General features: G+C 45.4%; 1 protein-coding gene across 6 annotated transcripts in view; it reads right to left on the reverse strand.

Moving 5' to 3' along the window:
* EVI5 (ecotropic viral integration site 5) overlaps nt 1-14,475 on the reverse strand; it is a 166,939-nt gene that overhangs the window by 103,287 nt on the left and 49,177 nt on the right. For all 6 annotated transcript variants that reach the window (XM_031457600.2, XM_031457599.2, XM_064488716.1 and 3 more), the window contains exons 6-9: nt 10,780-10,905; nt 9,547-9,690; nt 8,512-8,601; nt 8,309-8,406 (exon numbers count right to left, since the gene is read on the reverse strand). In XM_031457600.2, coding sequence (XP_031313460.1) covers nt 8,309-8,406; nt 8,512-8,601; nt 9,547-9,690; nt 10,780-10,905 — 458 coding nt within the window. The remainder of the gene's footprint in view (nt 1-8,308; nt 8,407-8,511; nt 8,602-9,546; nt 9,691-10,779; nt 10,906-14,475) is intronic.

Raw genomic sequence — 14,475 nt, forward strand, 5'->3', positions numbered from 1 at the left:
TTTTTAATTTAAACTTTATCATATTATCCATTTTTAAACATGTAATACAGTGGTGTTAAAATACATTATAATGTTGTGTGGCCATCACCACCATGTCCACAGCTCTTCTCATCTTATAAAACTGAAATTCTGCACCTATGAAACAACACCTCGTTAGCCCCGTGCTAGGCCCTGGTAACAACCGTTTTACATCCCATGTGATCTGACAACACTAAATACCTCACGTAAGTGGAATCATACGGTATTTGTCCCCTTGGGACTGGCTCATTTCACTCAGCATAACAGTCCCAAAGTTCATCTACATTATGCCATTTGCTGAGCATCTTCTTATGTGCTTATTGGCCATTTATACTGCTTCTATGGAGAAATGTCCAATTCAAGTCCATTGTCCATTTTTTCAATCCAGCAATTTGGTTTTCGCTGTTGAGTGTTGAATTCTCCATATAGTCTAGATATTAATCCTTTATCAAATATGTGATTTGCAAACATTTTTTCCCATAATGTGGGTTGCCTTTTTCTGTTGAGTGTCTCAGAATACATACAAAAAATTTTGAATGTACAGTGATATTTTATTGTTAAATTTTTAAAAAATCTCTAATGGATAGAACTTTGTTTAAATTTATTTATATTTTCCTCCAGCTTTATTGAAATATAATTGACATACAGTGCTGTGTAAGTTTAAGGTGTACAGCATAATGGTTTGACATACACATCATGAACGACTACATTAAGTTTAGTGAACATCCATCTCATATAGATACAAAATTTTTAAAATAGAAAAAAAATTTTTTTCCTTGTGATAAGAATTCTTAGGATTTACTCTCTTAACAACTTTCACACGTAATGTACAACAGTGTTAACCACCTCGATCCTGCTGTACATGCATCCCCAGTATTGAGCTTATAACTGCAAGTCTGTGCCTTCCGACTGCCTACATCAGCTCCCCCTCCTCCGACCCCCATCTCTGGGAACAGGAAGTCAGATCTCTTTTTCTGTAAGTCTGTCTGCTTGTTCCTGAAGTATGTCAGTGACCTACAAGACTACGTCAGCTCCTGGTTCACCACGTGGTGACCTGACATTTCTGCACATTTCAAAATGCTCGCCACGGTGAGTCTGGACACCATCTGTCACCGCACAACAACATTACATAAACACTGACTGCATTACTCACACTGCACATTTCATACCAAGGACTCATTTTGTAACTGAAGGTTACAAAATTAAGAGGTTGCACCTCTTAATCGCCAAGTTTTAACTTTTTCACGAAGCCAGTTTGTCCGTTTCTCCTTTGTTGTCTGTGCCATTGGTGTCCTACGTAAGGTATCACTGCCAAATCCAGCATCACGAAGTTTTGCCCTATGTTTTCATCTAAGAGTTTTATAGTTTTACTTCTTACATTTAGATCATTGATCCATTTTATAAAATTCTTACTTTTTATTGAAGTGAGTCAATCTAGAATGTTAGTTTCAGGTGTAAAACAAAGCAATTCAGTTATATATACTTTTTTTTTTTTTACAGATTCTTTCCTATCATAGGTCCCCTGGGCTCTGTTCACTTCTCCTGAGTTTTTTGTCATTGCTCCTCAAACTTGGTAATTTCCAGTGTCCTATCTTCACCTTCCCTTATTTTTCTGCTTGCTCACATCTGCCTTTCGACCGTTCTAGTGAACTTTTCATTCCAGTTATTTTTCAGATCCAGAATTTCTTTGGATTCCTTTTTAGGTTTTCGAACTCTTTACTGATATTTCCATTTTGTTCACGTATCTTTTCCACGTCTCCCACATCTTCCTTTCGTTCTTTGAGCGTCTTTTAAAGTCTCTGTCCACCAAATCTGCCATCAAGTCTCTTTCAGGTACAGCTTTTGTTTATTTTTTTCCTTTGAATGGGTCATATTTTCCTGTTTCTTTGTATGCCTTTATGTTTTGCTGAAAGCTAGACATTTAAATTAGTAACATGGTAACTCTGGAAATCAGATTCTCCCCCTCCCCAGGGTTTGCTGGGTTTGTTACTGTTTCTGCCTTTTTGATTGCTACAGGAGAACTCTGCACTGATGACCAACCTCCGCTGCAAACGTGAGATACTCTCGGGTCTTCTCTGAGCCGCCCCCTCAGCACACAGCCATGTTCTAACTCTCTCCTTACACGCAGCTGTTTTTGAATGCCCTAGTTTTTAAACTGGCTCCCAAAAGGGGAAAAAGAGAAAAATGAAGGGGCAAGAAGGGCATGAGCCCTTTCAGTCTTCCGGCAGTCTCCTCAGCCCGAGGAAGAGGTGCAGCAGCGGGGGAGAGAGACGCAACACCAACGAGATGTGCTACAACGCAGGCTTCTTTGCACCTGTCCGGTCGTAAGCAGCGGTCAGCACTCAGAGCAGGGCTCCCCATACACGGAGGACAGGGTCTTTTAGGCCCGCCCTGGTCCCCACAGGCTGCATGCGGGCCACTCCAGGAGCACCAGCCCAGCTGCCTGCAGTGGCCGGTGGCGGGGGGTGGGCATCTGCAGTGCGCCGAGCGCAGAGCTGAGCAGACCAACTGCTATGTACCACGCCCTCCCCGAGGAGCTACAAGCCTTCAATAGACTCCAGAGTTCCACAGCAGTCCTGCTAGACAGGTTGTGCCGGTGCAGCTACTGTCCCGGTGGGAGAGATCCCTGGTGCCTCCCACTCCACCACCTTCTCGCCATCTTTGTCCACAGTGACTGTAAGATGCTGACTTTAAGGCTCAGCGGGAGAAAGGTTGAGAAACTCGCCTAAGGTCACACCCTTCACTGCTACACTGCTGTCTCTTGCTCTGGTATGTCTAAAAGAACGTGGAACAGCCAAAAACACTTATAAAAGACTCTAAATAGGTGCAAAACATTTTGAACAATAAACAATGTTTATAACCTTCACAAACGACTTCTGTAAAGCAGATATCCTGTAATGTATTACGTGATAGATGTCATCATCACTCATTCACAAACCTAAAGCAAACACTAAGTTATTTCATCCTTGCTTCCCAATCCAGCACCTGCGTTTACATTTTGCATTAGTGGAGCACATTTCTGACAATTAACGAACCAATACTGATACATCACTAACAACTGAAGTCCATACTTCATTCAGATTTCCTAAGTTTTTGTCTACTGTCCTGTCAATATCCTAGGATCCCATCTCGCATATGACGTTACATTTAGTCGTCACGTCTCCTTAGGTTCCCGTGGCTACTTCCCATGTCTCGATGACCCTGACAGCTTCAGGAGTGCTGGTCATTTTGCAGAACGCCCCCCCACTGGGAGGCGTCTCCTGCTTTACTCACGATTATACTGGGGCTTTGAGTTTTGGGGGAGGATGACCACGGAGGTTAGGTCCATTTTCAGCACATCACATCAGGACTGTGAACCCTCAACAGGACGTCACTGCTGGCGTTGCGCCTGCCCACCCTGGCTGGGGTGTGTCAGGTGCCTGCAAAGCTACCTCATTCTCCCTCCACGGGCAGCATTTCCAGGCCTTCACTGGGGCTCATCCAAATTGCTAGATCTAGTCATTGTTCTTTCTACCATTTAACTCAGCCTTTTCTGAACACTATTACCAGACTGGTATTTTTTAAATGTTGACTTGCATCATGTCACTACCAAAGTTAAAATGCTCCAGTGGCTACCTATTACCTTCAGACGACATTTCAAAGGCTTGCTCAGAGTAATCAAAAGGCCCTTTGGAGAAATGCACTACTGCGGTGCAGAAGAAGGTAAGGTAGAAGATGAGTCTGGAATATTTTGTTGTCCTAAAAAAAAGTAAGGGAATTCTCAAAGAATCACTTGTCAGTAGGACACAGGAGCCAGCTTGAAGGGGCTCCCCCTGGACAAAGCAGGGACAATTTGAGAATAATGGACTTAATCCACCAAATAAAGTCAATCAGAAGCCAAAAGGGAATCACACTGATATAAATAAACAAACGAGAGAGAAGGGGAAGTTCTTCCCTTTACTGAAATGCCAATTAATAAAGAAGGAATGAGGGCATGAGATTATCACACATAGATGCAAATCTGGGGAGGGAAAGTCTGGTAAGGATGTTATATAACCTCAAAGTACCTTGACACAAATCACTTAGTAGGTAAGTAATTTTACATCAGTGAAACCTGGCAGACATCACCTTAACCAACTGGTCAAAGCTAACACCACCAATTTTGAAATAAGCCAACATGGTAAACCTGTCGTGTGGTGAACCAGAAGACACAGCATCACTGGCCTACCTGCCAAAATGCACAACCTAAATCTAATAAGGAGGAAATGGTAGAAAAATCCAAATTGCGGGATTTTCTGCAAAATAACTGGCCTATACTCTTCAAATATATCATGGTCAAGAGACCAAAGGCTTGAGGGAGTGTTTCAGATTAAAGGACACTGAACTGACACAACTAAATGCAGTACATGATCCAGGAGTGGATCCAGGACCCAGGGGTCAGGGGTGAAGGGTGGGGAGTGGGTGGACGTGGGGGATGGGAGGGGGAGATCCTCATAAAGAATATTATTGGGACAAGTGATAAAATTTGAACATGCCTTACGGATTAGACAATAGTACCGCAGCCATGATAATTTCCTGATTTTCATTAACTACTGACCTATGTTAAAAAAAAAACTTTGCTTTTGGGAAGCACATATCCAAGTATTTAAGGGCACACATCTCAACTTATTCTTAAATGGACCCTCCCCAAATGGGCATGCTTTTGCTCACACACACACACACATTATCACACGTGTGTGTGTACACATGGGGGAGAGAGAGGAAAATAAAGCAAATGGGGCAAATGTAGACAAGTGGTGACTCTGGGTAAGGTGTACACAGGAGTTCCTTGTGCTGTATTTGTAGCTTTTTAAAAAGTTGAAAAGTAAATCAAAATAAAAAATTACAACAAAAGAAGCCAAAGGCTCAGGCTGACTGCAAACTTTCACATCCTAAAGAAACCTCTGAGCCTCTGTGCGCCCCACCCTTCTGCCTAAAAGGCTCCCCCACCCTCTCCACCTAGCTGACTCTACTTATCCTTCTCGACAGCAAACAGAGTAAAACTTTTAAAACCAGATGATGTCACTTCTCTCAGAATTCTCTAATGGTTTCCTCTCAGACTCAGAATGTAAGTCTGGCCCCTGAGAGAGCAAACAATATTCAACAGAACTTGTGACAACGTCGTGCTGACCTACATCTGTGCTGCTCAGTATGGAGCCACCGGCCACATGTGAGGGGCTAGTGAGCCATGGAAACGTGGCTAGTATCACTGATTAAATGAGCCCTCAACTCTGCTTGATTTAAACAGCCACACACAGGTGGCGGCCACCACGGGGACAGCACTGCTTCGAGTGCCCTCAGCTCCCCATCACGCTTCAGACTTCACTGCCTGCCACACTCCTGCTCGCCTGTGCTACTCTCACACTGGCTTTTTGCTGTTCTTAAACACATCAGCCATTCTTACCTCATTCATTCCACTCAGTGTTCTCTCAGCATGAAACACACTTCCCCCAGGTACTCATATGGCTGCCTTTCTCACTCCCTCAGGCGTCTGTCAAAGGGCACCCCATGAGTCTGTGTGCCCTGTCCCTGAGCGCTCTATCTACAAAGCAGCCCATCACCCACGTCCTCCAGCCGCCTTCACTCTACCTACACGGCACTTCCCCTGGTGGACGTTCCATTGTGCATCTGCTTGTCAGCCTTTCGCACTTTTGCAAGTTTCACACAGGAGGGACCCCCTGTTTGCAGCCATCATTTAACACCAGCAACTGGAAACATAAGTTCTTCAAAATTGTCCCCTGGTGCCATCTCCTTCAGAAAACAACCTGAATCTTCATCTTCTGCCACCCTCCTATGTCAGTGGTCTTCAAATCCTGCACCCACTAAAAGAATGTTCCCCCTTATATACTTAAAAAACTTGTAAAAAATTTTGTTACTGAAGTGCATATAACTGCAAAGGATGTGATTTATATATGTGTTAAATTTTTTCACTAAAACTTTAAATGAGATTTATCTCATTCAACTTATGGGCAATGTCTACCTAAGTGGCAGAGGCAGTCACTGTTACTGAACCAGTGAGTCAAATTCACTTTCAGTCACTACAGTCTGTGTTCACTTTTCAGCTGAAATAAGTATATGCTGATACTTGACCCTGTGATCTGCTTTTCAGTTCTAACTACGACCAGTAAGAGGCAGCCTTGCCAAGCACTTGTCAGCTGGATGAACTAGGACGCTGCTCCGTTCGATGTTTCTTGCTTTGCTCTCTCAGGGGACACTCCTTCTGGAGCAAGGCATTCTGAAGCTGTCCCTTTTGTTTGGTCCATGGAGATTTTTACATCCCGAAGTAATGTACCACTGGCAGGTTTGCCGTACTTTTAAAGTTGGTAAATGGCAGACTGTAAAAGGAGAAGTGGAAAGGAGAACCAGGACACGGCCACAGAGAAGAACAAACCTGCCTCCACACTGGACCCACTCCTTGAGCTCTGACCTTTGTGCCCGCTGCCTGGGCGCAGTCACGCTGGCTCTGAACCTCTGTGAGAGCATGTCACCTACAGCCTGAAGCACACGACAGCCCATTCTCAAGGCTCTGCCTCCCAAGCTCGACTTTCAAAGGTCTGTCGCTTTTCCATTCATAGAGAGAGAAAAAGTTGCAGAACAGAGATTAACATTTGCCTTGGTGGAAGTTTTACAAGAATATTGTGACCAGACCTATGTGAACAGCTGCAAGAACAAAGGATTCTGGCACCAAGCAGTTTGAAACAACAGCCACATCTCCTCTCCTTTTGGCATAAAAGAAGCCTGAACTCCAACGCAGGTAAGATGGTTTGGGGGACACCAGTCCACTATCTCCTCGGTCTGCTGGCTTGCTGAATAAAGTTGCCAGTCCTTGCCCCAACGTCTCACCTCTCTATTGGCCTGCCGTGTGTGAACAGTATGAGCTTGAACCTGGTCATAATACCTCCATCCCAGGAGTGTTATCAGGCAGCTAAAAGTTGGGTAAGAATATAAACGGAGACTGGAAATCCCGTTGCCGTGCTCTGCACACTTTCCCGAGCCCCTGCCGGCTGACCGGGAAAGCAGCTCAAAGACCCACAGGTCAGGCGTGTCTCCTCCATGTTACACCAGTAACACCCTGGCATCTACCAGACTGTGACTGTAACAGGCTATCTACTCTGTCGCCCGGCCACCCCCCACCCACAGGAAGCCTCAGCCTTCTTCAGAGCCAGGTCCAGGTCTAAGTCTGTCGCAGTACTTGGTAGAAACGGATGAGACCCATGTTTTAATACCGAATATACGTGAACAACTACTAACCACTAAGCAGCAGTCAGTGCAGTAGGAAGACACTGCACTAGAAAAGGGAGGGGGAAGCCAGAAGCTTAGCTTGTACGGTGACCTGTGACCTGTGACCTGTGGTGCTACTACTTATCAGCCACAGAACAGAACCGCTTTTGGCACATAACGTCTCAAAATGACGGTGTGATGTGATTGCAATTAGAAATTTCACAGGTAATTTATTAATAATAACAGTTGAAGATCATAAATTGGCTGCTTTTGAAAATTAGAACTAACAAACTTTAATAACATAATTCTCACTCATGTTCTAACGTGCTTCCTGGAGTAGGAACATCCACGGGGGTGTATGTGACACATGCTACTCGGATTTCATGTGACAGCAGCAAAGATCCTGAGACCTGTGAGGCTGTGTATAGCACTGCAGTCATTTTAAAGCACCTGTAACCATACAACAAGGACCAGGAATACTAGGACCTCAGGCTAAGACTTATTTAATTACTGAAAGAAGAATAAGAGCTGCTATTTTTAATCAACACCTTTACCATATTTCAAAAATTAACCTTTATGAACCAAGAAAGTGTATCTTGAACTTTTATGAGCTATATACAAAGAAAAGGTTCATTAGAGAGTAATACACAATACATAAAATTTTAAGTAATCAATGCACATCTCAATGCCTATCTTGCTAGTTACGCTAATCTTGAACTTAAGTGACACGATGGGGTGGACTGAGAGGGAAGGAATGTCAGTGACTTAAGTGGTCTCTAAACTAACAGCTCACTCACATACACACACTCACCAGCTTCCTGATTCTGAGGGGAACGGGAGAGGGGAGTTTTAAAAGTAATACGCAATGGTCCCGTGTGCCGCTGGAGCACGAGGGAAGCCCAACATTAAATCTGTTATGCGGAAACCACTGCTGCTCTAGCAAATGAGGAGGAGAGCTGCACTCCCAACTAGGGTATTTTCTGCTTCTATGTAATGTCCTAAATGTGTCAACAAACCCCCACAACTGAAAAGCAAAATACAAAATACTTACTTTTTCATTTTCTTTGAGTTATATTTGACTTGGTAAGCTGCCTGAATTAACTTGTCTGGACCAGCATCAAACTGATGTGGAATGACCTTCTGAAAGTGCTAAGACACAGAAGGAGAGAAAGACAATGACTGCTCAGTGCCGTTTATTATTAACTGATTGACAGTAAAATCTAAAGACATTCAAGAAACCGCAAGCCGACGTACCTGTAACATCCCTTCCATGTCGAGCTGCATCAGCTCTGCCTGGTTCATCTGAAGCAGCGCTAAGCCTACCCGAAACACTATTTCTAAACCCTGAGGAAACAAAACACATAAAGTCAAATTTGCCTTACCCTTCGGCCACAAAAACTAACCGTGCACGTTATTAAAGTAAATGTTCAGGTATCTAAACTAGAGGCTGGCAAACATTTTCTGCAAAGAGTTGGAAAGCAAATGTCACAGGCTCTGTTAGCCATGTGGTCGCTGCCACAGATACTCAGCTGCCACAGTAGCTCAAACACAGACACCGACACCACACCAGCGAACGGCCACGGCCATGCTTCAGGAAACTCTACTTACGGAAGTAAGTGGAAGGACAGACTCGGCACGCGGCCACGACAGGTCAGTGCACCAGCAGAGCTTGCTGGCTCCAGACTAAACTAACCTAGCTACGTTGTACAAACCGACCTTCCCGAGATGTAATTAACGACAGTCACGTTTTCAGGAGCCCCCTGCCACTGATCATCCAGCCCCACCTTCTCACTCAAAACACAGAAGACAAAGGATCACTACCACACGTCAATGACAATTAAAAGGCCCCCCTGCAACGTGTGGATGGAACAAAAGAAACTTAATCATACTCATTACTTCTTCCTCTTTGGGTAACGCATGCATTTTAACAATATCAACTGTAAGGTAAACTGTACCCCCTCCCTAATTCGCACTGAATCAAAAAGGAGGTGACACAAAGGCTTGATTAACAGTGTAGGTTCCAGATACTAACTGCCTACATTTGAATCCTGCTTACAATACCCCTTATGTGCTACGTGTCCACAGACAAGCGACTCAGTCTTTCTCTAAGCACTGGCTTCCTCATCTGCCATCTACGAAAGGGGGAGACAACAGGACTGTTACAGGACCAAACGAGGCCACCCCCGTGAGCAGCGCAGCACAGGACACATGGGTCTCCTTTACCGTTCTTCTCACTGCCCTGCTCCCATTAACACGATGGTTCCCTTGCTCAGTCTGCCCATCACTTACCTCAGACATAAAGATATCAAATATCCTCGTTGCAATTGGTAATGGGAAAGTCGTAAGGAAGATGGTCAGAAACCAAGACGACGCATACATTGAGGTATGAAAACTCTGAGACTGAAAGTGCACGAAGAGCTCTGGGAGATGCTCCTAAAGACAAGAAAAGAATTAACCAGTAAAACTGAGTATTCTAAACCGGACCACTGTCTATATACTACATTAGCCTGTACCAAACACAAACATAAGATTAGGCATCAGATGCAAAAGTTAAGAGGTAGAAACTGCTACATTGTGGGTAGTGGTCACTGAAACTAAACAAGGGAGTTTTAAAGCTGATAAAAACAAGCTATTACAGAAAAAAAAATTAAGAATCATCTCAAGACCTACTTTGTCTTACTCTTTAAAATGTAAAAACATTTTGTACATCCCCTTTCTCCCATCACACATAAAAAAGATAGAGGATTTAAAAATTCCTGTGGGTAAGGCTGCCAGGGAAAAGGAGACACGTGGAAACGGTGCTCATGCCAGCGGAATCATTAACCTGTATTTTTAAATTCTGCTTATCTAACTGAAATTTAAGTAAATGGAGAGTATTTACATCATGATATTACAGGACATAACAGTAAATTTATTTACATATTTAAATATGAAAATTAAATTCAGAAAGGGGAACTACTTCAAAGGTATTTTTCACTTGATTTTGATTCCTCTCCTCCTCTTCTCTCCACCCTCACACAGTCACTAAGACTCTGAGTCTTAAATCAGCAACATCACAGGACAGAGAAAAGATTACAGGCTAACCAAAAAGCAAGATAAAAAGAGAAAAGCAGGGGAGAGGACGGAAAGAGGTAGAAAAGGCAGTCTCAAAGGAATTGAACTGCTGTCTGTGTCCTGGTGCCTCGGGCGTCTGTGAGAGGGCGCTGTCTACGTAAAGTAACAGCACGTAACAGGGCGTCAGAAAGAAAGCCACGCATCGAGGCTACGACGTACTTGGCACAAACACTTCAAGTCTGATTATAAAAACTGCAGTCAAGTTCCAGACCAAGGGCTACTTGAGACAGCACCGAACTGGGAAGCAGGTCTAAACTGTGTTAACCAGCCAACAGCCGTGTGATTAAAACACTGATTTTTTTTCAATTCTTTGACGCTTGTAACATTAAATTTGCTTAGTTGCCACTCAAACCAAGATGACAAAAAACATAAAGGCAATATGCTCTTTTGTGAACACCACGCTTTTACCTGTATCATGCATTCAAACTGGTACATACAAAGGCCCAATTCTGCCATGCTTGGTTTAAAAAGTTCCCGCAGTCTATAGTCTTGCATTAATTTAACAAATACACAGAAAGCTTCTTCTTCGGGCATCTGCATCAGGGGACAAGAAAGAAGACAGGTTGGTGTTCTGGGTACACATGTAAGCCGAACACATCTAAACTAAGCACGACACTTAGAGACAGACGCTGCCCTGAGCGGCCCTGCGACGCACGGGGAGAGCACGGGGCTGGGATCAGGAGACTCCCGCACCCCTTCCCCTCACCGACAACGAGCAGTCAGACGGATCTCACGGCCTGAGACCAGCTGCCTACCTGCCGAACTCATGAATTCAACCACAAAGACTCATTTAAAGCCAGATACATCTCTCTCTCTGGGTACAGAGCAGTGAACAAAACACACACAGTCCCTGCCCTCAAGGAGCTCGGACCTCCTAGGAGGAGACAGACAACACGTGGAATAAATCAGTTACTGTACACGTCAGATGGCGAGGAGCGCCATGGAATCAAAGCAGAGCAACAGGGAGTGCTGGGGGGTCCGCTGCCACTCACGTAGGGCGGGCAGGGAAAGTCGCTTGACAGGGCAACATCTGAGCAGATACTGAAGGAAGCAAAAGAACGGCTGAGGAAGGAACAGTCCTGGGAGAATAACACGAAGGCCCTGAAACAGCACCGCGCCCGCCAGGCGCAGGGAGCAGCGAACAGGGGCCGCTAATGCTCCAGAGGCACAGCTGCGGGGGAAACGCAGGGAACCAAGCTGCACAGGGGTTCAGAAGCCGCTGTAAGGATCTGGGCTTTTACCTTAAGTGAGATGGAAAGACTTTCAAGGGTTCTGAGCAGAAATAATACGGTCTTAGTGTTAGAAGAATTTGTAAAATAAGCTTTAAAAAAATCTGTAATTAGGGTCTTAAAGGTTCCCATTTCACATTTCAGGTGAAACTCACTAGGAAAATTACACCAAATAAGACAATGAATGTAAAAGCTCTGTGAAGAGCTACATAGAGACTGCGAATATTTAGGCAAATAACATTTATCTAAATCATTGTGTGGCCTTTCTCAAAATTATAAAATGTTCTCATGTTCACTCACTCACATTACACAAGTGTGTTCCAAAGAGACCTCGGAGGATGCCTACGCACGCTTCTTACTGAAGACTGCTTCTAACAGCACACTTTCCCTGGCCTGGACGAAGCTGTGGACAGGAGCCAAGAGCTGTTCCTGGCAAAACCCCAACTTGCTTCCTTCCCCCCGACACACACGGCCACGGGTTTGCCTTGGAGATCACCCTTATCAGTCCTGGGTGCTCCGTGCACCGCGGATTTTCAGGTCGGTCACTGTAAGAAGCCTAACACCCTAGAACTCTCGTCCCGTGTGGCTCTGTTGTTCCATAATCTAACCCCATTTCCAGCCTTCCCTAAACCTTCACCACAGCGCTTCCTGGGATTAATCATCTCCCACCAACAAAATATCCTACCTATATCCTCAATCTCTTTTTTTAATTATTTTTATTTAAGGGAGTAATTAGGCTTATTCATTTTAGCAGAGGGACTGGGGATTGACCCCAGCACCTTGCGCACGCTAAGCACCTGCTCTGCCACTGAGCTGTGCCCTCCCCATTACAGCCTCGACCTTTTTACCAAATGTTCTTTCACTGCTTTCCTCTAACTGAAACCTGACTCTACCCTAAGAATACTGCTACCCCAAAACCCGGGTCTCCCGAGGCGGCGGCTTCCTCTCCCAGAGCGGGAAGAGGGGTGGACATCAGTGGGACCTCCTTGCCTCACTGCCACTGCATTAACTGACCCTTCTCTCTGAAACACACGCCAGCAGATACTACCGACCACTCCTCGTTTCTGCAGGACCTACAAACCTCTGGGTCACGCCCCACCCCTCAAACTCCACTCATTCCCATGAGGATTAGTTCCCTGGCCTAGCTGACCTTTGACCCCTTTCCTCCGACGATCTTGGCAGGCAGCTACCAAGCAGCACCACCTGAGGGTCAAATTCTAGACCGAGACTTTGAGAGCAGGACTCAGAGCACGTCACGCCACTGCTCAGAACACGCTAGTGGTTTCCCATATCCTCAGTCGAAGTCAAAATTCTTAGAAGTCAAAATCCCACGTGATGGGACCCTTGCTGCTTCCCCAAGCTCATCTCCTCCACTACCCTCCCCTTCCCACTTCTCCCCCACCCCTCAACCCCTGGCACAGCGAGAATGAATCAATTCATCTCCCTTTTTTGTCTTGTACGAATTTCTTCTCCTCTGAACATATCAAACGCTTCACTCTCTCCCTTCTCCACAAGCACTGACGTGGGAACTGGGAGAGGCTTTTTTTAGATGGAGATATTTTAAAAAACGCAGTGACTGAATAAAAGACCAAAAGGAGGTAGAAAAGGTATTATCACGGGGTCCTTCCCAAAAAGACTGAGACAACAGTCACAAATGAGAAAGTGCGACACCACGTGAAACACTGACATGAAGAACGGCCACCCGCACAGCTGTGTCACAGCCCGTCCTCCCCGTCACAACGCAGCCTGCACACGTGCGTCTTAGAGCAACGTGCTGTGCGTGAGTTAACAGGAGTCCACGTCCTGTGCAGAGTCTAACGAGGACCACAGCCACCAGCTTCACAGGAGTGCCAGCACACACACGACACAGACCCAGCACCTTCAGCTATTTCAACACCGCGTACTAAGTTAGCTAACTCAGTAAAAAAAAAATTTATCAGACTCTGAGTTATATTTTCTATGTGAACACATGGGAGGTAATGGCGCGCAGGATGTAAAGAGAATAAGCTTTAGAAACCAGGAGGGGGCTTTCTGACTGCCCCACCTTTCCTAGCTTGGAGCCCCGGGCTGTTAGATGACTACTGTCATGGAGGTGTATCAGCCGCCATTAACAGTAACAGCTGAGTAAAGCAGTCCCTGGAGGGAAGCAGGGCTGCCAGCACCGGCGGCGTCCCGAAGGCAAGTGCGTCGCCCCCGCAGGGCTCCCACAACGCGAGGTCAGCTTGTGAGAGCCCCACCTCAAGCAGGGAGAACTGCTCTTAGATGTTCAGGAGAAGTGAAAGGCTGCTAGGGCGCTTGTGTATGGAAGTAGAAGGAGCAGAGTGTGACACGGGTCACTGGACTGACAACCTGCACACGTGCTACCTCACAGAACCCTCACGATGAATCTGGAGGTAGGCAGCAGTACCTGATAAAGGCTAAGAAAGAGGCTAAATAGCCCAGCCCAGGCTCACAGACCTCAGGGCCAAGTGAGATGCAAGCCCCAGCCTGTGGGACACGAGACGTCACCCCCAAGGCTCCTCTTCAGATTCTATTTTAGCATGAGACTAACTACAGAGTAGGATTCTTTTTTAAAAATTTCAGTAGGGCTGAAGAGATAACACTACATGTCATTTCCCGCCAAAGCTACGATTGTCCTGCTCTTGACAGCTGAAAACACCGCAACCAAAACAAGTCACTGCCAGCGCAAATACACGTTATGCCTCGAGGGCAGTGAGTGAGCGAGCACCCGTGTTCTAAAGACTATAATATGACACGCTAACAAGGCCTCAGCTTCACTGACAAACAAAATTACTGCATACATTCCCAAAGATACCGTACAACGTACGTTAAGCTTTTTATAACAACACTTTAATCAGCCCTCCTTGGTGGGGAA

The sequence above is a fragment of the Camelus dromedarius genome, chromosome 9 (genome assembly GCF_036321535.1).
Source record: "Camelus dromedarius isolate mCamDro1 chromosome 9, mCamDro1.pat, whole genome shotgun sequence".
In the NCBI taxonomy this organism is placed as follows: Eukaryota; Metazoa; Chordata; class Mammalia; order Artiodactyla; family Camelidae; genus Camelus; species Camelus dromedarius.